The following is a 26,546-nucleotide window of genomic DNA, read 5'->3' as shown; positions in this document are numbered from 1 at the left end:
AACTTTGTGTCCAGGCTCCCCAGTTGTTCGGACACGGTCAGGAGTGTCAGGCTGATTTTGGTTAACTGGAACATGATGCCCAGAACCTGGGGGCTTCCAGCATTACTGCTTCTAGTGCTACACGTACCTGGGGAACATCAACATGGACTGGCTGCTCTCAGGAAAAAGTGTTTCTAGACTGCACTGGTGGTGGTTGGGTCTGGTTTACTAAGAATAAGTAATTAAAGTCATAGGTGGTTCAGACATTTTTTTCTGCTTCCTGCTGCTTCTTCCAGGGGCCAAGTTTTCCTTGTTAAGCCCCAAGGATAGTCCCTCCTCTATTGCCTGCTCAGGCAAAGGCAGAGCTGGGTGCCCCCAGTAAGGAAGATTGCATGTGGAAGCCTCTTGCCCTTAGGTCCTTCCTGATCCCTGGTCCCAAACCAAACCAGTACTCTCACGTTGCACCTCCATGTTGCTGCTTTTTCCTCTATACCCATTGCTAGGAAGGATGGGTTATAAAACCACTTAGGTCACCAGAATGCCTTCTGGAGAGTTTGCTTTGGTTTATGTTTTTGCCTGGGAAAAGAGATGGCATGCTGATGGAGGCTTTGTTTTGACTCTCATGCTACATGGTATTTTTGTGAAGTCCCAGTTTCACGAACTATGTACAAGGATCTCAGCCCTTATTTTAAAACACACAGTAAGCTGTTATCCTCATAACTATAAAAAGTGAAGACTGTTCTCCAAAACCAAGGGGCAAATGACATCTTACACTTCTGATTCTTGAAATCTTACTGTCTTAAAGACAAAATGATGATGTTAGCAGTTACAGCAAGAGTTCTGGGTATAATTTTGAATATTTAGAATTGGTAGTGCTGTCTTTGTGATCTCATGAGCACAGGGAATGGAAGACACTGAAAAATCATTTCAGACAGCCTGGGGCCGAAAGCAATGCAGTCTCCTCCAGCAGCTTATTAGCTGCTAGAACAGTATCCTCCTGCATGATTGTGCACTCCTGAATGAGTAATATATACTGAACCTGAATATTTCAGTTTGCAACTTGAACAACAATCAGAATCCATATTTTTAATGCATTTCCATCACAGGAGAAAATAAACCTCCCAGAAAATTAGCAAGAAATAAACCTTTTACTGAAAAGCTGACATAGGACACAGGACTAAGCAGGACATCTTGGGTTACTGAATTCAGTCTGACAGGTGCCATTTGTCACTTTCATAAACCGATACAATTATTTTTTAAATTATCTGGGTTTCTCTCAGGTCACTTTCTCTGATAGACACCCCAGAATGTCTTTCCTCTGATGCTTTGACAGCTTGCTTATATGCAGCCTCTATTTAACTGTGGCTACTTCACTGTTACTTGATCTTGCACCGACTTTGTCCTTTAACCTACATAAATCCCCTTCTGTAGTGTGTTTATTTGTAGTCAGCAAGCACACGGATTCTCAGCCTTTGGTTTGCTGTCTTTGTCTCTTCCTATCTAACAGACTCTCTTCCCTCAATCTTTCCCTCCCTTGCCCCCGCCCCCCCCCCCCCGCCCCCCCTTGCCTTTTTCTTCAGCATGGTTGACTGGGACTGCATGTGATGTCTCCAAAGGAGGGGTCTGGATTTTCTTTCTGTCTCAACAATAGCGTTCTTCTAATGCAGCACATTGAAGTTCTGGGGGGTTTAGGAAGGAAAAAAACCTACCAGTAGTCCCAGTTCAAAACACTCAAATATATGATAATTCAGCATTTAAATCTGAAATAGTTAAGCAAAATAAAAGAGAAGAAGCTATCATTTAAGATTCCAAATCATCCACCCATAAAAGGATGGCAGGAAACGTTAAGACCTAAGTCCCTCCCAACAGCCCATGAATTTTGTGGATAATTGAGCACAGCCTATGTAAACCAGGATGGCACCTGATTTTACACAGTACCTTCCAAAGCTAGAGAGTCTTACAGTTCTTTAAATAGTACCACTTCCCAGATGGCTGCCTTTAGTAGATTACAACTATAATTAGCAATAAGAGGCTAGGGGATACTTCCCATAGGACCTATCTCCTCAGAGGGTCTTTACCCAAGTATGTTGAGACGTGCCTAATACACCTCTGTAGGACCGGCTGTGAGAAACAAATTCAATTCCCCCTTCTCTCTGCAGAGACTTAAGCCCATTTCTCTTACCTCTTGCGAGAAGGGTGCCCAGCCTGCTAGCTTATGGGCTATATGATCCATCTCCTCCTTTCCCACTTGAAAAAAAGATAAGAAGATGCATTAGATGGGGGGAAAAACAGTATGCATGTGAATGATTTTGTAATCCAGTGACACGGGTATTCACCTTGTAGGGGAAGAGGAAATGGGCAGACTGAATAGACTGAATACTGGATCCTGTATGTTATCCTATGTACTAGAAAAAAAACAAACCAAACCAAAACAAAACTATCCTATGAAATAGCAAAACATGGAGCAGGGACCAGATCCAGGTCTCCTCTCCTAGGCGCCATAAGAGTGATGCTTTGAGAGTTGCAAAGCCTTATGTTCTTCTGTGGATCTGCTTCTAATTCCCCACAAATACAAAAAGGGTTCATAATATGCTGTTTCTCCTGCCCTGTGTTTCCCTGTCAAATATAAGAGGAATGGACTGTTTACTCTTTGAATCATTTTGGATAGACTAGCAATACAGTACTCCTATGTGCTCATCAGCAAGGCTTCTAGGAAGATACGCCTGCCTTTACAGGAAATTCATACAGTCTCATTAATGTACTTTGGCTTTCAATGGATGTCAAATCAAGCAGAAAAAAACCCAAACCCCACAGATTAATTATATACCGGCAGTAATGCTCAGCTATTGTCAATCAGAGTAGACTCATTGACTTTAGTGAAAGTACATGCTCCAATATACATGCCTATCAAGTGATTTTCCAATAACCTTTATTACAGATGGCTTGTTGTATTAAGCCAGGTCTTCCCACCTGTGCATTTAATTAGCTGTCCTTAGATTTGCATATTGCCATCCCTCTTTCCAGTATAGAAAGTTTTTTCCATAGACAGGGGAAGAGTGAAGATCACCTCTGTATTTAAAAACAGATTGAAAAATGCATTAAAATTTGCACGGTTGTCACCAAAATTTCAATTCCTGGGGTGGGGGTGGGGGGGGTGGGGGTGTGGGGACTAAGAAAAAAAAGAAAGAATTAGTGTCTTTTTGTTACGAAATATTTGTCGAAGGAAAAACAAAAATAAGTAGCAGCCAGAATGGATTTGTTAAGAAAAAAGTTATGTCACACCAACACAATTTCCTTTCTATAATGGGTAACAGGCTTTGCAGCTAGAGGAGAAGCAGTAGGAGTCACATATCTTTATTTCATTATGTTCCCACCCCTGGTTCATGTGACATTTCCGTAAACCAGCTAGAGTGTTGGTGACACTAGTGCAGGTTGTGTGCAAACCCACAGAGAGCTATGTTCAGTGACTAGGCAGCCTGGTTCACAATTGGAGTGGAAAGGCATAGTAAGAGGTTTGTAGGTATCTGTTCTGGATTTAGTCCTGCTTACTGATTTCACTCATGACCTGAAGGCCTGAACAGAGAAAGAACCAACTACATCTGCAGAAGATATGACACTGAGATCACAAGCAAGACAGGATTAGAATTCAAGATAATATTAGAAGTGTCATCCAAGACTTTTTAGACAGGCATGTAATCTGCAGGACAGTCGAAATTACCTCCTTGTTCTGCCTGGAATTTGTGAGGCCCCAATAACTGGTTCCTACAGAAGCAAGAATGACTCAAGTTATATATTTGAAGAAGTTTGTAAGAGTAAAAGGTCTGAAACACATTGCCAAGAGAGGTCCATACCACTTATTTACTTGGACATCTTTAGGAAGAGATTCGACAAATTTTTAAGAACTTACCTAGGTGGACGTGATCCTGCCATGAGACAGATGGATGAACCAGAGGAGCTCTTTAAGTCACACGGCACATTTCTTTTTCTCTTTCAGCTTTCCTCCTTGGTTCCCATATTCTCTCTCCTTGGGAACAACAGAATCAAAAACTTGTTATTTGATTGCCTCATTTCTAAATACAGTGCAATTTTAGTAGCCACACAAAAATAAAATGTTTCTTCATGTTACTAAATTGTCAAATTCCTCCCTTGTTTTAAAACTCAATAGCTTATGTAAATTAGATGCAAATTAGGTCACCGGATTGGTCTGGCCCCTGTTCATAAAGGAATTTCTGTATTAGTTGCTCAAAGTAGTAAGTACATACAAACACAGAATGCCATGACACAGTACCTACACATTACCCCACCCCATCCTTTTGAAGGTGCATTGGCCCTTATGGATCTTCACGCTGACTTTGCAGCTTTTAACATGATGTCTGATTTCTTTTTTCATGAAACTTCTGCCAACACATTTCTAAGGGAGTCTTTGAACCTTTGGAAGGCAGCTTTTTTTTCTTCATTTTATATGCTTTGTGATACTAAATTGGTCTTCACAGAAAGTTCTTAGGGAAAAGCAGAAAGTCACAGACAGAACTCCATTTGGTAATTTGCCACGCCCAGTTTTTGTTAAACAGTCAGATGCTGAAGGAGCAGGTTTCCAGGTTCAAGTTGACAGGTCAACTATATCTGCTACGTTCAGCTTCTCTCTTTATTGACTCATGGCTCAGAGAATGGGGGGGGGAGATGATATGATAAGCAGGGTAAAAGAAAGATCAGCTGTGACATAGGTCAGACTCAGCCTCTTAATAAATATGGAAGAATCACTGAGGAAAATTAGTATGCTGAGCAAGTCAAGGGAAGTTACTGAGAGAAGGTGTCAAATAAGTTCAATACCTGAGAACTGATCTGATGGAAAATGTTCACCAGACAGAAAGACTGCATCAAACCTGAGCAGCAAGTTAAACAGTGTTTCTGAATTCTTAAAGGAAGTTCCTGAAACCCCACAGCGTTTGGAGCACCAGAATGCTCCACTCCAGAAAAAAGGGCCTACTGACAACTCTGCAGGAAAAGTATATAAACCCTACAAAAACTAACATTAGGTATTCCAACTCTGTATCTCTATCTGAATTGTCAGTCCTCCAAAGAAAAAGCTATTTTAACCCAGAGATTTGCACTAGCCCATTACCTGCAAAGATCCAAGGTATGAACCCAAAATGAAGACTTAAGGCACTATTTGTGACTATAAGCCTAATTTTGCACTACAACCATTTCTAACAAGTGCTTATACTACCGTGTACTTGTCATAGATGTCATGGATTCTGTAGACCAGCTACTCCTTTCCCTGATAAGGCCATGTAAGGTATCCAAGCGGTCTGTAAAATAACAGACGCTCTCCATAAACATCTAGTGTCTGAACACGCTGCTCACGTTTGTCCCTAGGAAAAGTCTCAGCAGCAGGGCTTCCTGCCTGAGGAGTACGATTCATCAGCAGAACTTTCCGCAGGAAACTCCCACTATCCTGTATCATTTCATTGGAGAGAAATGTTGGGGTGGTTCTTGGTACAGGAACACTAACTTCAGCCCAGGTTATGTTGTTCCAGGTCTCACAGCAGTTTTTCCACTTATGTTTCAGTACTGTTTCAGTCTATTACACACAATGAGCACAACACACCCTGACTCAATAACTTTAAGTGCCAGCTGATTTCATAAACAATCCCACTGCCTCCAGCGATGAAGTAGCAGAAGGTCTTTTGTTCTGGCCAGTACCTAGCGAGGTCCCTCTGAATCTGCGTCTTGGAGTGCCACTGTTTCCCTATTAATAGAAAGTGCATCTAGGGAGCCTAGACTGATTGTTTTAAGTAGCTGAGATGCCTCATAGAAAGAGGTTTTCCTCCCATGCCTTTATATTTTGTGCAGATAGGATTTCTTTTCTCCTATCAGAATAATATTAATAGAATATTGAAAATAAGTAGAAACCATGAGTGATTACTTTAACATTACACAAAGGAAAACATCTCCTCACTAGGAGGGTAGCACAGCATGGGGAAGGCTGTGAAAGCTCCATCCTTGGAGGTTTTTCAAGACCCGAGCTAAACAAATCCTTGGCTGATCTGACTTAGTGCTGGTGGCAACACTGCTTGGAGTAGGAGGTTGGAGTAGGTGACATCCAGTGCTCCCTTCCATCCAATATTCATGTGATTCTGTGACTTTTATCCAAAAGGATCAACTTCCTTCTTTCAGATCTGCAGCAAACGTATAATATAATGCAGTTTGATTTTTGCTTCCCTCAGATATACATACATTTTCAGCAGTCTCTCAATTATAAAAGTCAATTTCACAGTCAGTAAATGGCTCATGTATTGATTCTCATCTACTAAATCCAAGCAGCTCCTCAAACAACAATATACTGGTGATGTACTGAGGGCTAAAAGAAATTACTCACATTTACAGGGAGAAAAAGCACAAAGCTACAAATTGACCGCCTCCCCTCAGTACTGGAGCTATAATTTCAAATGTCAAAAACCTTTGACATGCCTCATAGGTTACATCTTTAGGAGAGCCGTCCTTCTGTTTAAAAGCTGAAATGAAAGAACTTTCACCCATTTTGAATTTTAATTTCAGCAAACACTTTAGACTGCAATATTTAATTTATTTCTCTGAGGTCTGAGTTACTCATGCTGCCAAAGAATTTAGCTCTGTCTTAGCAGAAGCTGATCTCCATTGGAATTCTGCACCTACACCTGAAACTTAAATAGAAAGGAGGAAGATTTAAAAGTATAATTAATTATAAGCCCGTATCATGACCTTGACTTGTAAAGGGTAAAAGAATGCTTGCAACCCAAAACAGATGCTTGAGCAATACACATTTTAAAACCAAGCCCAGAATGCTTTTGGCCCCTGGGATTAAGCTCCTGGTGGTTCTCCAATAGCAATGCAAAGGACAAGAAGCTGATGACTCCTTCTGGCTGGGTTATCATCTCTGCAGAGGAATTCTGCACAGCAGACAGCTAGGTTATAGCCTGCACCGTTATGTACCAAACCATGTCTCATTACAGCTCCAGTTCCAGTCAAAAGCTACCACAAACAGTTCAATTCATATTGAAGTCCCACTTGTTTTTTACCATTCCTCTCCATTGTAGGAGGGCTTCTGGAGAAACAGCCCTTGCGTCCCACACCACCTAACTCCCATGCCGGTCAAAGGCACCAGAGCTGTTCCCAGGGGCTGTAGTTTAAAACAGCCTCAAAGCCCAATAAGAGTTCAGCTTAAAGGAGGTGAAGTATCAGAAGGAACTGGACATACTTACACATAAAACTAGACTAATGCATGCTTAAAACCCTCTTCACGTGTGTTCTGGTCTTTTAATAGAGAGGTGTGAATGTGTATCTTCTGCCTCTGATCATTACAAGAAGATGTGAAGATTTTTCTTGTTTAAGGGTTTGGTAATCAGAAAAAGAGGCCACTAGCTTGTCGGCTTTTCTCTAACCACTCCAGTAAACCCCCTGGTGCTCCCTCTCCGTATGATGTGGTTTTATTCTCTAAGTTTCTTCTCCCTTGCAGGGTAGGCATCTCACAATGAAGAGGCACTGAGATTTTCTGTAGTATACTCTGGATTTCTTCCTATTTGTCTGTTTAAGAAAAACACATAGTCACTTAAAAAGCTAGCTCTGGAACAGAATGTTTAAGACTTAATCAAGTCAGTCTTTACTGCTGAATAATTAAAGCTACCATACCTCCAGAGGACTGGCAAGGAGAAATCCATGTTTAGTATTTTTTTTGTAATTTCTGACAGTCAAGTATATTGAATATATTTTTTTTTTAAGGAGCCACAAACATATTTTGTCCACTCTGGTCTGCTTGTTGGCCTTAGGGAATCTAGCAAAGAGAATGGAAATGCCTTTTCTCACAGAGCCTATTGAAGTTAGCAGTCTGTTAGGAACTAGATATTGCTTCTAGATTTCCTGCCCACTAAGCTCGCCGTTTTTCCTCCACATTTCTCCAGAGTTGTTCTACAATGCTCGGAAGTCTTTAGCCTCCTGCTTAAGCTGACTTCACCAAGCTTTAACTCTCTCATGTGGGAAAGCCAAGGGGATTGTCCACTGGCATATGAAGGACTGAATCTACTGTTGCCAAAGCCAGCAGTCTTCCAGTGGTTGCACTGGATCCTGGAACAGAATCTGTGAGTGATTTAATAGGAAAAAAACCAACAATGATGACTTTCCAGAGATACAATTCAGGCTGAAACTATTTGTATGCAGTGACTATTCCTGTGGTACTGCTAAATGACTAAGGAATTAGTGGTAACAGGATGTCACTTTTCACCTTCAAGTCCCCACTAAGTGTCCACCACACCATGCTGGAGGTGACTGATAGTCCACCATCCTGAAGTTATGGAATGGCTTCTGTGAAATGGACTGAGTGACTGATCAGTGATCTCAGTACTTCTCTGGAGGCAGGGGCAATTTGGTGGAATATCAACAGTTGCTAAGAAATGAATAGACAAACAAGAATACAATCAAAACAGTGATTACTCACATTTCAGATGATATACAAGAGTGGAGTTGTAGCTGTCCTGTCTTCCAACATATTGTTTCTTGGTTCAGGGCCCACATAAGGACTAACAAAATGAGGAGGAGTTTCCAGAGAAGGGTGGGATAGGAGTTTTGCAATCCTCATGAGCATACTGGGGCAGTTTCTTTAAAGATCAGCGCAAGATTAAAGATAACACAGAGGGCTTGCTAGTCTCCCTGAAGCAGATGTGAAATGTGAAGCTTGTTCAGAGCAGCAACCGCCAAGACGTTCCCACCTGGACTCTGGTACCTGTTTCCAGGGAGATCTATCATAACTCCATAATTTCAAAGTACAGGAAGCCACCTGAAAAGGTAATTTGATTTGTTTGAACACAAGGAGATGCAGACTAATGGGCCTGAGACTTGAGGGATGTGTGTGGGAGAAGGCAGGGCTGTGGATGGGAGGAAAAGGGACAGGGATAGCTGGTAGAGAAACAGTGTCATGGACAGCTGCATGATTCACCAATACTTGGGCAAGGGAAAGAGTCTGTTGCTCAGACGTGCGAGAGACTCTCTGTCACCACAGGGGAAGGGTATGGAACTTCCTCATATTTTCTGTCACGAAAAAGGCCAGGTAAAACAGGTAACCCCCTGCCCCAGGCAATCAGTGATACCTACCGGGACAGGGAAGAAGTTTTATTTTCAAAATTTACTGCAGGAAAGAAAACAACAAAATTGCCTATTCTGATTAATTCTAATAGATCTCTTGTGCCTATAACAACTCCTTTCTCTCATGCCATACTGCACACCGGCCTGTACAGAACAGCCATTTTTTTATGTTCCGCTCTCAAGAGCCCCTGCTTACACTTCTGCAGCTCGGTAGCTACTGCTCGTATAGTAGTAACAGCATCTTCAGTGACAGAAAGCTGAAGCGAGTGGGAGCAAGGCTTATAGAGAGAGACCTATGCTACCTTTTCCTTTTATCTGCCATAGATATTTACATCGATGGCAAGTTGGTAAATAGGTGGCAAATATTCTCTTAGATCAGTGTCCACCCAATGGGCACAACCAACGGACAAATGAAAGGTGGCAGGCACTGGAGAGCGAGAACCTCCACATCCTGGGAATGCTACACTGATACGCCTTTAAGCTATCCCGCTGTCTGGGATCAAGCCCCATTCTCCTCCCCCTTTTGTTTCCACAAGCTGATAAACTGGTCACAAATCTTTGCAATAGCCTTTCAAAATCAGGGGCTTCCTGGCTAAGCATTATAGACCTTTTTTTTTGTGCTAGCTTGATAGTGGACATTAATAACACGAGCAGCCAGCTCTGAACTAAAAAAGGAAGGTGAAAGGACAGGGTCTGGGTTGCTGACAGTCCCATCCTATCCTCCCAGCCCACGTCATGGATGTGTATAAGGAATTTGTGGTGCATGCTCATCTGAACAACCAGTATGCAGTCCAGCAGTTTCCAGTAAATGGCTCTTAAGACTTCAGAGCCGCTGCCATACAGAAGTCTATTGTTCATATGCAGGACCCGCCTCCCCAGCCTTTCGTTACAAAAGCACAGATCACAACAGTGGCATGTTGATCGTAACAGGGTGTTAAGTCTTACCAACTGAGTCACAGCCACTGGTTTAGGATAGAAATGGGTTTACCCCAGCTATTTCAAAACATCCAAAATGCAGGACAAAGCGCATGTACAATGTCAGTGGTCAGGCAACAGTTTTAAGGAGGTAAAATGTGAGTAGGCTGAGTCTGAACCAGATGAAAGCACCTTTTAATAAGAGAATGAATGCAATACTGGTTTCTGATGGAGAAACAGGGGGTTGTTCACGGGGAAGCTGTCAGCCTGGAGAGGCTGATCTCCTTAGGTGTCCTCTGCAGAGAGGTCGTCTGCCACACAGGGGCAGGGGCTTACCTTCGAAATGCTTGAATCTCTCCCAAGGTTAGACTTAGTGTCTGTGAACGCTTTCATAGATGTGTTCATGCATTGAAAGTTCCCACCACGAGAGATGGAAATCACAGGAGGTAACATCTATAAGAAGCCTAACAGTTACGGGAACTATTTTTCTGTCTCATAATTTTTGAGTGAGTGTCCTGGTTTTGACTGGAATAGAGTTAATTTTCTTCTTAGTGAGAAACACTTCTACAATGCTGTGTTTTGGATTTAGTACGAGAATAATATTAATAACACTGATGTTTTTAGTTGTTGCCAAGTAGCACTTAACTCTAAGTCAAGGAGTTTTCAGTTTCCCATGCTCATGCCAGTCAGTAGGTGCACAAGAAGCTGGGAGGGGACACATCCAGGACAGCTGACCTGAACTAGCCAAAGGGATATTGCATATCATACAATGTCATGCTCAGTATATAAACTGGGAGGAGTTGGCTAGGGGCTGACAATCGCTGCTCGGGGACTGGCTGGGCATCGGTCAGCAGGTGGTGAGCAACTGTATTGTGCATCACTTGTTTCCCTTGGCTTTTATTCCTCCCTCTCACACTCCTCTTAGTTACAATTATTATTGTTGGGATTTGGTTTGTTGTTTTTTTTCCTCCTTGATTTCAGTTATTAAACTGTTCTTATCTCAAACCACAGGTTTTACCTTTTTCCAATTCTTCTCCCATCCTACTGTGGGGGAGTGAGAACCTGTGTGGCACTGTGGTTAAACCATGGCAGTGAACCTGGACTGGAGCCACGTCATCCTATCCTAAACTGAGTCCTGCCTTTATTATGGAGGCTATATTGGTTATTTAGACAGCTGCATTTAGCAGAGCAGACAAGTGTCCTGTGGGGAAAGTCTCCCATGTGGTTCTCCTGATAGAAAAGTCACAACTTCATCCAAGCCTATGGCCTGCACCCTCTCTGCTCTTTTTCCATTTGGTCCCACTTCTACCATGAGCTGGCTCCCAGCCCAGAAAACAAGGCGTGTGCCCTCCTCTTCCTTAAGTGATAGATGATGGGGCTGGAAAAGAGCCTCATGAGATATTATGAGCAGTGTTGACGGAGAAGGGAGAGAGACCTTACAGCTAGTGAGGCTAAAAGTAGTGTAGCAGTCTGTGAGACGGGAACATCACCAGTAGTTTTCAGGTAACTCCCTTAAGAAGCAAAAAGTCCATTGGCACTCAGGAGATGAGGGAAGGAAGAAGCAGAGAGACAAAGGCAGGGTAATGGCTAGGGAACAGTAAAAGGAAAAAAGCAGTAAGGAAGGACTACATACATCAAGGACATAAAGGGAGATTGAGATTGACAGTTTGGTGCCTCCAGGTAGGATTCAGACAGAAATGGCATACCAATGTCTATGCAGCCATGCATGTAGAGGGGTCTTGGGAGAACAGATGAAAGGACAGCATCTGTGGATGCATTGCATGATGGAAAAGGAGCAGTATTTGAAAGGAGAGAAGGAAAATACAAGAAATTTGGAAATTAGAGCTGAAATGCTGGAGGAGGGGGAGATGTTTAGACCTTTAAAGGCACACAGGAGCAACTGACACTGCTGAAGCCTTTGGCCCAACAAAAATTATTTTCCTCCGATTTGTGGCCGGTAAGAGTTCACTGACCAGCAAGTCCCTTCCGACCCCCTTCCCAGGCAAAACCAGCTTTTACTGCTTAATCTGTTCAGCTCTGCGTTATGAACCTCACATCTGAGTTGTGACCCTCTCTCAACATGTAACAGCCAGTATTTTCTAAAGCCCCTTCAGGAATGGCTGGGTTTCGTAAGGCACGTGCATCAGTTTTAGCCATTCCTGTATCAATTCCAAAATCAGCAGGGCACCAGTGCAGGTGAAGGAGGAGGGGAAGAACAGAGCAACATGGCCAGGCTTTTGCAGCAAGAAAGGAAACGCCGTGTAGGCAGCCTGGGCCAAGCAGCCCTGAATTTTAATTAGCCCCTTTTCTTCTGAAGGGGCTAATCAAAATGGAGAACTCGGGCACTGGGCTGGCAGGTGAGAACACTGCAGGTTTGTCAGGACAGGCTAATTTCCTGGGAGAACAGGACTTTGGGAAAAAAGAGTGGCTGCAGTAGTTAGATGTGCCTGGGCATGTCCTAGGATTCAGCCACACTTTCCTATGCCATCTGCAAACTGTGAAAGATTTTTCACATCTAGACCATTTAATGTTGCCTGGCGCACCAACCTTATGTTTTACAGTTACCCCACTCTCTGGAGAAGTACCTTACTGCCTCAGGACACTCACACTGCTGCAGCCCATGAAAGGTGTCTTCTGTGTGACAGCCCCAGGAGGTGGGCAATTGGGGCAGTGGTAGCTTAGTCAAAGGAGTGTCCCAACTGTCCCACTTAGTCTCTGGAAAGACATTATAGGGCTCATGTGTCTAACAGGGTGGGTTAAACAGCAGCAGCATGGGTTCAACCGGCTGGGAGTGTGAGTCAGGTGGTTTTCTGTAGCTTACCAAGAAGGACCATGCAATCTGCTGGCTTTACCACAGTTGAGGGCTCCAAATGCCAGACAGCATATTGAGGGCCTGGTAGTACTGCTACAGCTCAGGACAGCAGGCTGATGTTCCCCTCTAGTACATCTGTAGTGCCTTCACCATGGAAAAAGGGGAAGAATCAGTTTAATTTTGGAACATGTAGACTCTATGTCCACTCTCCCCTCTTCCCATCCTTTTGTTTGGAGGCATCCATGGGCAAGCACATGTCCCCTGCACCTCCTGTCAGTGTCAGCTCCTTGGAGACCAGTGCCAGTTAGGGTCAGCTCAGAGAACAGCTCTTGCAACACTTGTCCATATTATGTGGGTGGCCAAACCATGGGCCAGCTGGCATATAAAAATACTCATCTTTTCTACAGATAGACTCAAAGGATATCATCGTATACCACCAAGGAGCTAATCAATTAAAAGCCTCCCAAGGCAGAAATCCTACGGTGAGTGTTCTGGGTGTAGGGTAATTTTTTTTGTTATTGTTGTTAAAGTAACTGCCTAAACAATATATTTAACCAGCCAAGAGTAAATAGGGACATTATAATTATGAAGCGCAAACCCCTCCGAAGATTAGCCTCTGGTACTATAATCTTTTGAGCAAAGGCTGTCCTTATTTACACTGAGAAAATAAACATGGGAAAACAAACGTAATCAGCTGTGGGATGGAGTCATCAATTAACTAGCCTCTTCTATCTCACATTTTTGTGATTGCATTCTGCGAGGCATTTCAGTTTGGTGGCTGCAGTCTCCTATAGGAAAGCTGGGCCCAAAATGCAGTGCACATCTCCTGAGGGTCACTTAATCTTAGTTAGGCTGGCAGAAAGAATGAAAGAGGTGTCAAGGGTGATACACAGCAGGCCTGCCAGAGCCTCCGCTGCCTGGTACCAAAGGAAGAGATCCTCTGCCTTATCAGATCACCTTGGTAAAGACTCTGCACATTCCTAAGGAGGGGCTCAGGACCAGGCAGTTGGATAAGCCACAGCTCTGGGCAAGGGATGTGGAATAGGCTGAAATGTCTTTGATCAGTTGAAAGGAGAGAAAAAAAACCTCCACAACCCCCCCCACCATCCTCCCCAGTATACTCTTCAAGGCTGTGCTGCTGAGAGGACGTGACTGAGGAGTTAAGAATTCCTCCAGAGCAGAAGCAGCAGATCTGCTGATCAGATAACCTATCCAACACTACATTTTAAAAATAGCATCCAGTTAATGCTGATTTTTTTAAAGCTGTGTTGTTATTACTGCTAATGTCAAGAAAGAGCACTAAAATAAAGCCTTTTATAACTGAGTGCACTTTGCACTATCCTTGGTTCTTGCCTCTGCTGGAGCAGGTGATAATTATACTTTTATTTAGGTTAAGCATTATTCTTACATTTTCTCATTCATTTTTCCAGTGGTTTTAAACCTGTGATCTCAAACCCCTAAAATTTTGCAGACTGTTTCTATGGGATCCAAACCAGAAACAAGCATGTTATCACCAGGTATAATTTTTTTCTGAAATGTCTTGACCTGAAAATTGCAAGAGTCTACAAATCTAAAAAGACTGGAAAAACTACCACCAGTTTCATTTATAAGCCTTGTAGAGGATTACAAATACTGCAAAACAAGAGCAGCATTGTGATATACTTGAAAGTGTTTGCATGCTGAGCATAGTAGTCTGGAAAACAAAAAGCCAGCATTTCACTATCTAGGCTTGCAATATAGAAGTGCCATTAACAACAGAGAATTAGAAGATTTTATTTTCTGTGCTATTTCATTCAAGAAGATTATAAGACAAAAGAAGAAAATGAAAAAATCACATACTGGAATTTTCTCCGAAGTAGAAACTAGCTGTGACCTCTTTAATGTATTAAATGAACTAATGCGTTAAAGCTTCCGCCCCCCCCCCCCCCCCCCGGAGTGTCCCCGTGGGAAGCAAAACCGTGCCACCTAGTGGGGTTTAGATCAAGTCTTAGCGGTGCGTTGCCACCAGACACTGCAGACATCCTAAAGACCACCTCCGCTTGAATCTGTCGACGTTATAGCACGGACTTTATTGGGATTCCACTTTGCTCCCAAGTTCAAATCTCTCCTCTGCTACAGCTGCAGGAAGGGTCTGTTCGACGTGCCAGGCTTAGGGGCAAAGAGGACTTTGCTCAGTAGGGGAATATTCAAAAACTCAGTGAGGACTTGCAGCATGGTCAGTGCCTCAAGAACAAAAGGACAATGCAGTTTCAAAAGGGCAGGCTCTGAAAACAGGGGAAAGCAGGGGCACGCAGGGCAAGGTGGGCTGGCTAGGAGGAAAGTTTTCACTCCTTGAATCAGGTAGCCCTGGCAAGTGCATCCCACAAAGGCTGGGTTTTTTCTGGGTACCTGCTAAATTCATGCTTCTTGGCTTCTGGGCTGATGGGAAAGATGGGAAATAGTGATCTTCATGAGTATGACTTAGTCAATTTGAAACACCAAAGCCACAGAGTTCACCAAGGAGGAAGACTCTCCCGCTTGCCAAGCAGCCAGCAACTTTGGTTCGCTGCACTGCCCAGGTATAGAGCTGGTGTACAGACAACGCTGTAACACAATCGATCTCATTTCCTAGTATGCTTCCTTAACCTTAGCTGAGCAATTGGCCTAACATGGATTTCAGTATGATCCTTTAGTTTTCGCCCTTTATGGATTAGTGTATCTTTATGACAGAGCATCATTTCACTGCTTGCATTTTTCTCCTTTGCTAGTGATAGCAGAGAGCCATATAATGTATGACTGCAAGACTAAAATTGGTCCAAGTGTTGCAAGTGACTTTTATACCTATCTAATAAAACCTGATAGATGTCCTTTGGGAGCACTCGTTATTGCCTCTGTCACAACTGGTAAATGAGTAACAATTCCATAAAGAGTTTTCAGTATCAGTAAAAGTAAAGTTCATTGGCCAATCCTCAAATAATTAACAACTTTTTCCACTACCAGTGCAGTGAGACGTGACCTCTTCCAACGAAACATAAGCTGTTTTTCTCCAACTCAGTGCACCCCCTGGAATAATTGGATCAGCTCTGTCTACTGCCAGACCTTTTGTCTTGTATGAATCAACATGGAAAGGAATCTTAAGAATGTTTTGGTAATATCTTTTGGATTTTTACTTCTCTTCACTGCTTATGGAGGACTCCAGAGTCTACAGGTAAGCGGAGTATCTCCCACTGGCTGGCAGGGCATTAGGCCACCTACCTGGTAGTGCAAAAACTGTCAGTCTTTCCACAGTTTCTGGGAGGAAGGCACGTGCAATTATTTTTTATGAGGTGGGTTAGGACATCAGCTGGCTGCAGGTTAGTATTTGTCATCCAGATCCATAGCATTTTTTAAATATTTTATTCTAGTACTTCTCAAACAGTTTGAATAATCGTGTCAGACTTACTTCTTTAGGCCCATAAAAGTTGTTTGGGTGAAAACTAAATTTTTCTGAGATTTTTCTCAAAAGAAGACATTGCAAAATGAAAAACAAATTCCATTTCTGGAAAGGGTTTGTTTTGAATATTTCTAAATTGTTTTATATTTATTATTATACAGCAACGTGGAATAATAAAAATGTATGCCAAATCCATTAAATGACTGAAGTATAAATAATACAATAATTCCTGGCATCATGATATAACATAATAATAAAAAAAATATTTTAAATCAAAGGCAGCTGTGGCTTGTATTGGCATGAACATCTTAAACCACAGTAGCAGAGACGGGTTTCAAGAATGACTTGAAGGCTCAGAATACCATCAGATCTCGCTGGTTTAGCACAGCCAAAATAAAAGACTAAGGGTTACTGTTGCTGTCTATGAATACTTCAGAGTAGATAATCACAAGGAGGAACTTCTCAAACTAGAAGATTCTGCTGGTCTGATAACAAATAAGTGGATATAAGCCATCCATGAGTAACTTTAGGCAGGATATTAAAATATGACCCTGATCAATTAGCTTGGATTTTCTCACTGGTGTGGGCATCTATATGTTTTAAAGGTGGAGTCTGATACATACCATGATGTATTTGTTTGCAATAACAAGGAGCTGACCTCATTCCAGGAAGAGGGCCCTGCTCTGCACATCTCCTCCCCTCCTTGAGCAGTTTCTGTTTGCTGACACTGTCAGATTCTGAGTTCAGGGAAGTTCTGCAAAAACAGTCCCAAAAGTGGATGGAGATGTTATGAGCTGGGCAAACTAATGAGGCAGGGGAAAGACAAACCCAAGAAGCCACAAGTTAGCCCCATAACCTGAAACGGTGCACGCTCAGGTTAAGTGCTGGAACATAAAGCCTCCCTAATGCTGCAGGAGGGAGTGGTGCCAATTCATGAAGTATCCCTCTTCTCTCTTCATTTTGTTCTGCTGGTTAAAGAGGACTTGCTAAGGTGCAATCAGCAATAAGTTATTTTACCATATTGGAGCCTGCAGGAGAAACATTGAAAATTTTCGTCATTTATTCATTTGTTTCCATTCCCAACCACTACCATCACCACCACCAAAAAAGCCTCAAAAAAACCAAAAACCCCACAAAAGAAACCAGTAACAAATCAGCTAATTATATGATTTTGAAGGCCTGGCTTCTAATTTGTCAGCTGTAGCTGACAAAACCAGGCATGTGGTATTTCAGAAATAAGATCTCTGTTACCAGGAAAGCTCTTTGCCTGTTTACAAAACAACCATTCTGATTCTCAAATGTGTTGACACTGCTCAACAGAGCACCTCCTCACCTCACGGTCCTGATCCCTGCTCCTTGCCAAGGGTGCTGCCCAGCTGCCACCATTGTCCTGCATGGCTGGACCACACAGCCACCACAGGGCTTGGAAGTGTTTGGAAATGTTCAGTGCAAATACCAGCCGCCCCCCTCTCCTCCAGCACTCTCCAAAGCTACCCTCCCAGCATCCATTCCCCCTTCCAAAGTCATATTGGATTGTGTCAGCTTTTAATGAAAACAAACAGGAAAACACTGTTAAGCAGCATCTTGATCTTCTCATTGCAACTTCCACAGTGTCAAGCCAAGAGGAGAACTATTTGGAGCGTAAAAATATAAAACCTGGTTAGATCAGTAAAATGTTATTCCTCCCTTGAGAAAATATGGGTAAATCAATTACTTCCAATTACAAAGGGCTGCTGAAAACATATTAATGTATTTGGACCTTGGCCTCAGAAGAATTTAGAAATTAGCAGACCCATAGTTTAAAGTAAATAATCTTCCACTGTTGTTAAGTCAGCCCTTGCAATGCAGATCTGAGGATATTCCTGCCTGAGACAAAAAGTGAAGGCCAAGAAAAGAAGTTGCCCTTCATTCAGCTTGTTTTCAAAGAGAAACTCGAATGAATTACATTAAATAATCTAAAATCTGACTTACCAAGGCTTTGACTCTAAGCAATCCTCACCTGGTTTTGCATCGTATTTTGACAAATGGGCTATCATTGTGAGGGAAACCATGAATCCATAATCAGGCTGCTTTGGGGAAAAGAGACAGTACTACACAGCCGCAGCTTCTGTGTGCCTCTATTTCTGCCTGAAGCCTCTCTCCATATGCCATAATAACATGTCCCTGTGATAAAATTTGTCTCAGCCACTGTTTTTGTCCATGCAGAGCAGTCTCCACTCAGAAGAAGGCCTGGGCGTTGCTTCCCTAAGTGTTATCTATGCTGCACTCATCTTCTCATCCATGTTCCTCCCTCCAATCCTCATCAAGAAGCTGGGCTGCAAGTGGACCATCACAGGCTCTATGTGCTGCTACATCGCATTCTCCTTAGGGAACTTCTATGCTAGCTGGTACAATTTAAATACTTTAACCCTGTCTATTGTGTTTGAACAAAAACAGTAAGGGCAAAACTCTTTTTCTTAATTCCTATGCTACCTCTCTGTTGTGGATTTGAAAGTTGGATGCAAAAGGTGTTACCTGCAAGAAACATGGATAAACAAATCCAGTAGCAGGTGAAGCAGAGAGGTGAAAATGTGCAAAAAGCCAGAAAGAATGCATCCATCCACCTACCTGAAGCTGCTTCTTTAGCTCATGTGTGTAGCAGAGATTTCCCTTCAGAAAAGGAAAAAAAAACACAAAATAAAACAAAACAAACAAACAAACAAAAAATGAACAGAGATTTTGTTTAAAATTACTTTTAGGACTGTTTTTGAAAAGACTGAAGGGAAGGCTGCCTTCCAGCCAGTGGCTCTGAGAGCAGAGGACCACAGGAGGAAGCCAGCTCCTGCCTTGCCCTTGCCCTTTCAGAGGTGGATGAACAACGTCAGCTCTCCAGTGGCAGGGGACACAACTCCACAAAGGAAATTTGTTGTGATCCACCTTCTGAAGGGCAGGTGCAATTTAATTCTCCATTACGTAAGCACAGAGCTGACCAGCCTAGGCCTAGCCCCTGGACACAGCAGGGGGTGCTTGCACATCCTAAACCTCTTAGGACTGCCCCTTTCTTGGTTCCATGTAACAGATTTATTGAATCACACACAGGAGAAATCTATTTCTTTGATGTCTCTTTTTGCCTCTGGATCTTTGGGTAAATGATTATTATGCTAATGGATAATAACTATGCTAAATAAAGTGTTCTTTGGCAGGTACACACTAATCCCTACCTCTGTGATCCTGGGCTTAGGAGGAGCACCACTCTGGTCTGCCAAATGCACTTACCTCACTGTTGCTGGCAATTTATACGCTGAGAAAGCAGGAAAAAATGGGAAAGACATTATCAACCAATACTTTGGGGTCTTCTTTCTGATATTTCAGTCCTCTGGCATCTGCGGAAATCTTATCTCATCCTTGATATTTAGTCAAGCTTCTACCAAAGGTAAAATATATTTAAAAATCTTGGCCCTTCTTTCTATAAACATCTGCTAGTTCTAGACAGTTAAAAGGTAGATTTCTGTAGCTGAGCCCTCATAGTCAGTGAAAACAGACACTTCAGATGGGAGTTAGCTCTAGATATCTAAAATACATGGGCTAAATTGCTCTCTGGAAGTGTCTATTTTCTATCAACCCTTCATCGGCTATAAAGACGGTTCAGACAACTAGCTCAAAAATAGAAGTCTATTGAATTCCTTTTGAATTCCACTCCTGTGTTATAAAGCATAGATAGGCTGGATGGCAGTGACGGTCTTTCACATCTGACTTCCATTTAAAGTGGATTAAAACAAAAGGCAAAACACTGAAGCAGCTCTTTCACGAAGCTTGTAGTATTGGATTAATTTGCTGTTAAACATTCAAGGTTAGTCAAGCTGATGCTGGTGCTTGCTGAAAATGAGTGCTTTACAGAATTGTCAAGGAACAGAAGAAGCTGTTGGCAGGAGTCTGCATGCCAGGGCTCCTCTGCTGTATTTCAGGCTCAGGCAGCAGATGCCGATGTAGCTTGAAGAAATCACTTAACAGTGCTGCCCTCGTTTCCCATGCTTGTAATTGATGTAAGTTTTAAAAGGGCAGTTCTGAAGATAAATTAATACTTGGATGCCACTTCAGAGATTCAAAGTGCTACAGTGTATTGTCATCGCAGTCTCCCATGAATTCCCTATCCTGTCAAATTCAGAACAGGATGGACATGGAAAGTGATTTCCATATACACTGCTACTATGAATAGCAAGAAGTTACCTCTCTTCCCTGGCTCAGTTAAACAGTATGTCCTCTGGAGGGTATTCAAATAGGTATAAGGTTAAAACTAAATGTCAGGGAACTAGAATTACGTTTTAATCTTTGAATCCTTGGGTTTATGGCAAAGTACTCGTCACAAAGTGTGATACTTAGGCTAAATCATGCTTCTTCTAAACCCAAGCAACTGTAGATGAAACACCATCGAAGCAGAATGCTAAAGGACTGTATCAAGCGCAACAGAGCCCTGCTGACCTGATCAGTGAGCCACACAATGTCTTCGGAGGGACTGCCTCTTCTGATTTCATTTGCAGGGCAGAGGCTGTGGTGCAGCTATGGGGTTTGCACAGACTGCAACCATTTTACTCCCCTCTGCTTCACAGCACATATCATATTAGGAGGATTAAAATACTCTTTTTTTTTTTTTAGTCTTGCGAATCCCCTCCTAGTTTTACATCTGGGGATCTTCCTTTAAATTCTAAAGAAACTCTTTTATTTCTTTTATATTAATTACATTGGATTTCAGGAAATGCTGCGTTCCTGGGTGGTGTGCTGTGAACAGCTCTCAAAGCCAAAGGCCTTACATATCTTCACAACAGTGATGAGCAGCCATACCATAAAATTCCCAACTATGCCTTCTCAGTGAGACTCAGCTTTAACCTAGACCTAGAGGGTGCTTCTTGGGGGGGCGAGGGGGTAAGGATCTCCAGCCACTCACTTCTTCTGCTCTCTTCTAACATATCCACCCATATTGTCCATGTACTTAAGATATATAATTTCACTGAGCAATTGGAAAGATATGGTATGTATTTGCAGAATCAAAATGCATAAAATACAGATGCATATGTACACTTGACACAACGCCTGCATCACTGCATCAGACACAGCAAGGCACGCTACAGTATGAGGTAATACTACAACAGAAGACAGTAATCAATATAAATTACAAGAGTTACCCTTTGTCACTCATCAATGTTTCAGCCTTATTTCCAGAGGAACGGAGCTGCCTTGCAGCTTCCATATCACTAATTGCATGCACATCTTCATCTTCAGATGATGCATGAACAGATAAAAAACTTGTTTTACACTCTTCCACACCTCACTAGTGTGACTCACCTTTTGCATATGGTAATTTTGCTGAGGGTCTGTTTGTTCAAAACTGTATAGCAGTAGCCACTGGCTAAAGAAAGGCAATGATTTCCTTCTTTATGTTATTAGGTTTTATCTGATGTTGAACCTGAACTTGTTTATGAAGCTATATAAACGGCTGATTCACATTGCAGTAACTTTAATCACAAGCAATGGGGAAAAGCACACTAAAAGTAGTTACACAATAACCTTAACTGAAAAATTACAGATCAAGTCCTGTTTAAGGAATCAGCTAAGGTACACTGTATTTGCCCTTTGTTATGCTTGGACTAGTGACAAATCCTTCAGTGAAAGCATAGAAATAATTGTATGGGGTTTTTGACCACCCTCCCCCACTACGCAGCTTATTCAGGTTTACACTTTGGTTAGTATTTTTTCTTTACAGAAAAGGTACTGGAGGAAGTGGGCACGGTGTTGTGGTCTCACACAGGGTACATGAGTGCATGCATGTGTATGGCTTTGACACGTGCCCAGCACAACACAGGTGGGACTGAACAAAGCAAAGGTCTTACTGTAAACCCTGCCAAACTGTTCTAGTTTCAAGTATGTTCACAAAGAGTAATAAAACCAGTAATAAAATAATAAAGCCAGGAAGAATTGATTTCTTGGAAGACTGCATTAGTGGGCAATCATAATTTGAATTTATAAAACAAAAAGATGCCTTGAGCTGCTTTCCATTCCTATAATGTATACAGAAATTATCTGGAGAGGAATCATGTGCTCTGGCTGTCGATCCGTTTACTGGAGTTGTAAACTGAAGGACTGTCTTGTGGGGTATTATGATTAAGAGGTACAGATACATGCTGGAACTTTAAATACTGCAAACTGAGCTTGAATTCAGATTTCAGCCTCTGGCTTTAGTCTATGACTCCATGTACCCATCAATTCAGTGTTCTGTTTTGAGCAACTGTTTCTGTTAAACCGAATTTTTGTGTGTTAAAGGGGATTCTGCAGTTAAGCATCTCTAATTAGGAAGAACTTGAAAGCAGGATCAATCACCAAGCACTGGATTCCCTTCTCCTTATGTCCTCACATATAGTGTGTACTCATCTGATCTCTTCTGTGACCTGCCTTTCTTTTGGTTCTTACTGAATTAGTGGAAATCTCAGAAGAAAACCTGGCATGCTGCGGAGCATATGACTGCATGACTGATACCACCAACACCACCGGGTCAGCAGAATCCTCCAGCTCCTTAATCTACACTCTGCTAGGAACCTACACTGGTAAGTAACCCACGCAGTCTTTAATGAATATCACTGATGGGGAACCTACTCTTTGTGAAACCCAGTATGACTTTACAGATCAAGTTTCCAACTTCCTCCTTCAATCCAATTTGCTAAAAGGAAATAAGATATGTGAGAGATGTAAACAACTCCTTCCTAAATAGTTTCAAATGCTTTGTTCCAGTGCTGTATCATTTTTATTTAAAGGAACAAGACATTCTTTACACTTTTCATCTGGAATCAATCTGAAACCCAGTGTGGTGACCCCACTGTTTCAACCAAAGTCAGTGTTGCTCTACAGGCTAGAATCAAAAGTATGCCCACATGGCATTTAGAGGATTACAGCAGCTTATCCAGTTATGTTTGAGACAGTTTTAAATTCACCATCTTCAGGATAAGCAATAGTGAACTAGTTACTGATGGCATTGGGCAGATTTATATATGCAGGCAGAGGTCCAAGATGCTAAGAGCAGCCCAGCTAGTGGTACTTGAACTCACCAGCTTCTAGTCACCTGGGGATGCCTGGCTGGTGTCCTGCCATGTGTAAAACAGTTTTAGCACAAAAATTGCACTGTAATTAGAGGTGGACCAGAACCACGGCTCCCAGAACTGCAATCATTTGGGGGAAGGTTTTTGGATCCCTGCTGAGATTTTACAACTGCAGTCAATTGTCAGCTGTGATGCTTGAATTATAATACCTTAGTGTGAAAGGCGAAGATAAAAAGAAGCACTAGGCAAACTGGCGCATGTCCCGTTTAGTAGCTACAGCTGCTATAGGCCTTCCTTGCATAAGGCTAGGAGGAGTCAAAGACAAGGAAAGCTGATGCCATCAAAAATTGGAAAGATATAAATAGATCTGTAAAGATTCATTCTGTGAAGAAAGTTCAAAAAGTATCCGGCTCAAAACAAGTTATTCTCTGTATAAATAGGAAGTATCTGGCAAGGTAACATGTCACCTTAGCTCTATTAAAATATCTTTGCAGTCTCTGCACATAGGTGTACTCTCTACGCTGAGACAGATGCATGGAATTTGTCATATGCTCCAACAGCGAGTATGTGATCTGGTTAGAGCCAGCCCTCACTGGACAAGGGCATTGCAGCAAACCCTCCCTGCTTCCCCAGCCTCCATTCCTAATGGGTGAGAAAATGCAAAACATATCCCCTCACTTCCCTTCCAGAGTGTGCTGGAGCTGATGCCTTTCTGCTAAAGGCAGATTTGGCTCACAAGTTTAAATTTAAATATGATGACTAACATATACAACACTCCCTTAGGCTTTGCTCATGCAAAATGAATGCAGCCCTGCTGTCTACTGACCCTGCATCGGTAGGGTTTCATTTTTCTTTTAAGCTCTTCATAAAAGATATGTCTTTTCCTACCTTGAGGGAAATGGCATAGCTAAATACTTCATTCACAGACATTTTTTAAGATGTCTCCTCTATTTGGTTGCTGAATACAGATTTTGCCCAGCTTGGGTGGAGACAATAATGGATAAGTCTTTTGTTGTTTAGTTTTCTCAAGGACCGTGGATGTTTCTATTTATGTTCATACCAACCACTATTAAGCCATGCATTTACTTATCTCCTACAAATGTTCCTGATTCATTGGACATATTTGTTAGAATATTTGTCCTGTAGATGCGGATGTTCTGCTCTTGCCCTTATAAGTCCAGCAAGCAGTCCATAAGCACTAATAAACACCCTAGCAAAACCGAAATGACCTACATCACAAAGGGTTCACAGCTCAGCCACGGTGGAGAGCCAGGACACTGGAGAATAAAATTTCCTTCTAGGAGACATGGATGAGAAATAATAAGCAATAAGAAATTGAGGCAATTTACTGAAAATCTGCTAATGTATCTGGACATTAAAAGTTCACAGAAAAGAGCATGCCCATACACTGTATCCATAGGAGCACATTAAACAGGGAAAGTAGATGGGAAAAGGTGTGTGGTTCTCCTGTTACTCTGAATTCCACTAGGATGGAATTCTAGTCAGCATAGGTAAGAGAGGAAACATAATCATGCCTGGCATCTGTAACGAAGCAATTAGTTGTGAATCTGTGGCTGCTTCATGTATATCATGAGACACAGTTACCTACTTGATAACGTGAAAAAAAAATCACACTGATTCTCTCCACAAGCAACAAACCTAGACTGATACATACATGACCATTTTATGATTAACTGCCCCACGTATTCTTTCATATACTGCTTCTGCTAGGAAATTATAGCTTCAAAGCTGTAACTGCCATCTTTTTCAAGTCATCCAGAGTTGTTCACTATCATATTTAATATAGCACATATTCCATACTCAAAGCACGGCTCCAAGCTGACCTAAAAAAAAAAAAAAGAAAAAGAAAAAAAGCAACATATACTGGGATCCAAGACAGCAGTTCTACTTCAAGTCCTTTATTTTTCTTTCCATGTATTTGAAGGAAGATTCCCCCTAGCCATGAAAACCTTGGCACTGGAAGTGAATATTCCTCTCTTGTGTTGATGTAAAGCCTTTTTACAGCTCCCGAGGGAGCTGCTTCTGGCCAGCTCCCCATCCCTGCGGCCCTGGGCTTGCCCTGGAAGGGTGAGCCATCACCCTCTGTGGCCGTGCAGCTGGCCCAGCGGCTGTCACAACAGGCCAGCCACAGCTAAACTGAGGGGATTTGCGAGGTGCACAGCTGTATGCAGAAGATGTGAATGTAGATCAGCCCACTGTGTTTACACAGAAATGGCCTTTAGACTGAAGCGGAATCAAAGGCATCTGCCAAAACATCCCACAGAGACCTAAGCACTAAGTCAGAACAATAACAGCAGCAAGCGACTTCCCATCATTCTTCCAGCATTCCTCAGTTTTTCATTAATGTTTTGGTTTGTTTTTGCAGCTAGTGGTGTGCTAGCTGTGTTGCTGATTGTTATATTTCTGGACCAGATCAAATTGGATCAAGCAGAGACTGAGAATGAAATACTAGAGACAACATCCTTTTGGTCTACGTTCCTAGCAACTTTCCAGCATCTTAAAGATAAAAGACAGTGTCTTCTAATCCCTCTGACAATGTACAGTGGGTTTGAACAGGGATTTCTTGCTGGTGACTACACAAAGGTGTGGATGACAATGAAAACTATTTCTGCCTGACTGTTTTTTGTGTCTTTGTGTCTTACTGTTGCATCTGATCTATATTTACTTGTTAAATGAAGATGTTTTCCATGGTGATTTGTGGTTTGCTAAATTACTGCTTACTTCTACTTGAATGAACTCTGAGTGACATCTTCAAACAGGAGAGGCCAGCAGTAAATATGTCCCTTGGAACAGCCTCAAAAATAATGCTGTAGAGAGCTTAACTCACCAGCGGAGGCCACAGCAGAGAGCTACAGGTTCAAACTCTTCAGCTTGTTGTAAATAACAAACTGGGAGAAAAGCCAAGTGTCTGCAAAGCTTTTATATCTTCCTTCCTTCTGGTTTCCCTAGAGTTTGGATAAGTGCAAGTCAGCACACATACCACGTATTTTATTTTGACAGCCTTTACGGTAAGAGGGCAAATCCTCAATGTGGCTGGCCGAAAGCCCTCACTGGTCACTAGTGCAACAGGTCCAAACCCTGAAGGACTGAAACGATGAAAGCCACCTCTGCTCCTCCAGTTTCTCTACAAACCTAGGCATACAGCAGGTGTGTTCTCCAGACATTGGTTGAGAAAGCCTCCAAAGAAAGGGGGCAACCTTTCTGAGCTGCTTATTTGACACTTAAGCTT

At 42.3% G+C, this 26,546-nt stretch overlaps 1 protein-coding gene across 3 annotated transcripts in view; it reads left to right on the top strand.

Annotated features, from left to right (window-relative positions):
• The first annotated feature begins 14,803 nt into the window (after nt 1-14,803).
• UNC93A (unc-93 homolog A) overlaps nt 14,804-26,546 on the top strand; it is a 28,199-nt gene continuing 16,456 nt past the window's right edge. For all 3 annotated transcript variants that reach the window (XR_003551741.2, XR_003551740.2, XM_005230884.3), the window contains exons 1-5: nt 14,804-16,007; nt 18,438-18,619; nt 19,415-19,644; nt 22,682-22,807; nt 25,683-25,900. Coding sequence is in view for 1 of the 3 variants with exons in the window: in XM_005230884.3 (XP_005230941.1) it covers nt 15,921-16,007; nt 18,438-18,619; nt 19,415-19,644; nt 22,682-22,807; nt 25,683-25,900 (843 nt within the window). In the remaining 2 variants the exon portion in view is untranslated. The remainder of the gene's footprint in view (nt 16,008-18,437; nt 18,620-19,414; nt 19,645-22,681; nt 22,808-25,682; nt 25,901-26,546) is intronic.

Source organism: Falco peregrinus, chromosome 7 (assembly GCF_023634155.1).
Source record: "Falco peregrinus isolate bFalPer1 chromosome 7, bFalPer1.pri, whole genome shotgun sequence".
Lineage (NCBI taxonomy): Eukaryota > Metazoa > Chordata > Aves > Falconiformes > Falconidae > Falco > Falco peregrinus.
Note: the sequence above shows the minus strand (reverse complement) of the source record. Positions and strands in the feature narration are given on the sequence as shown.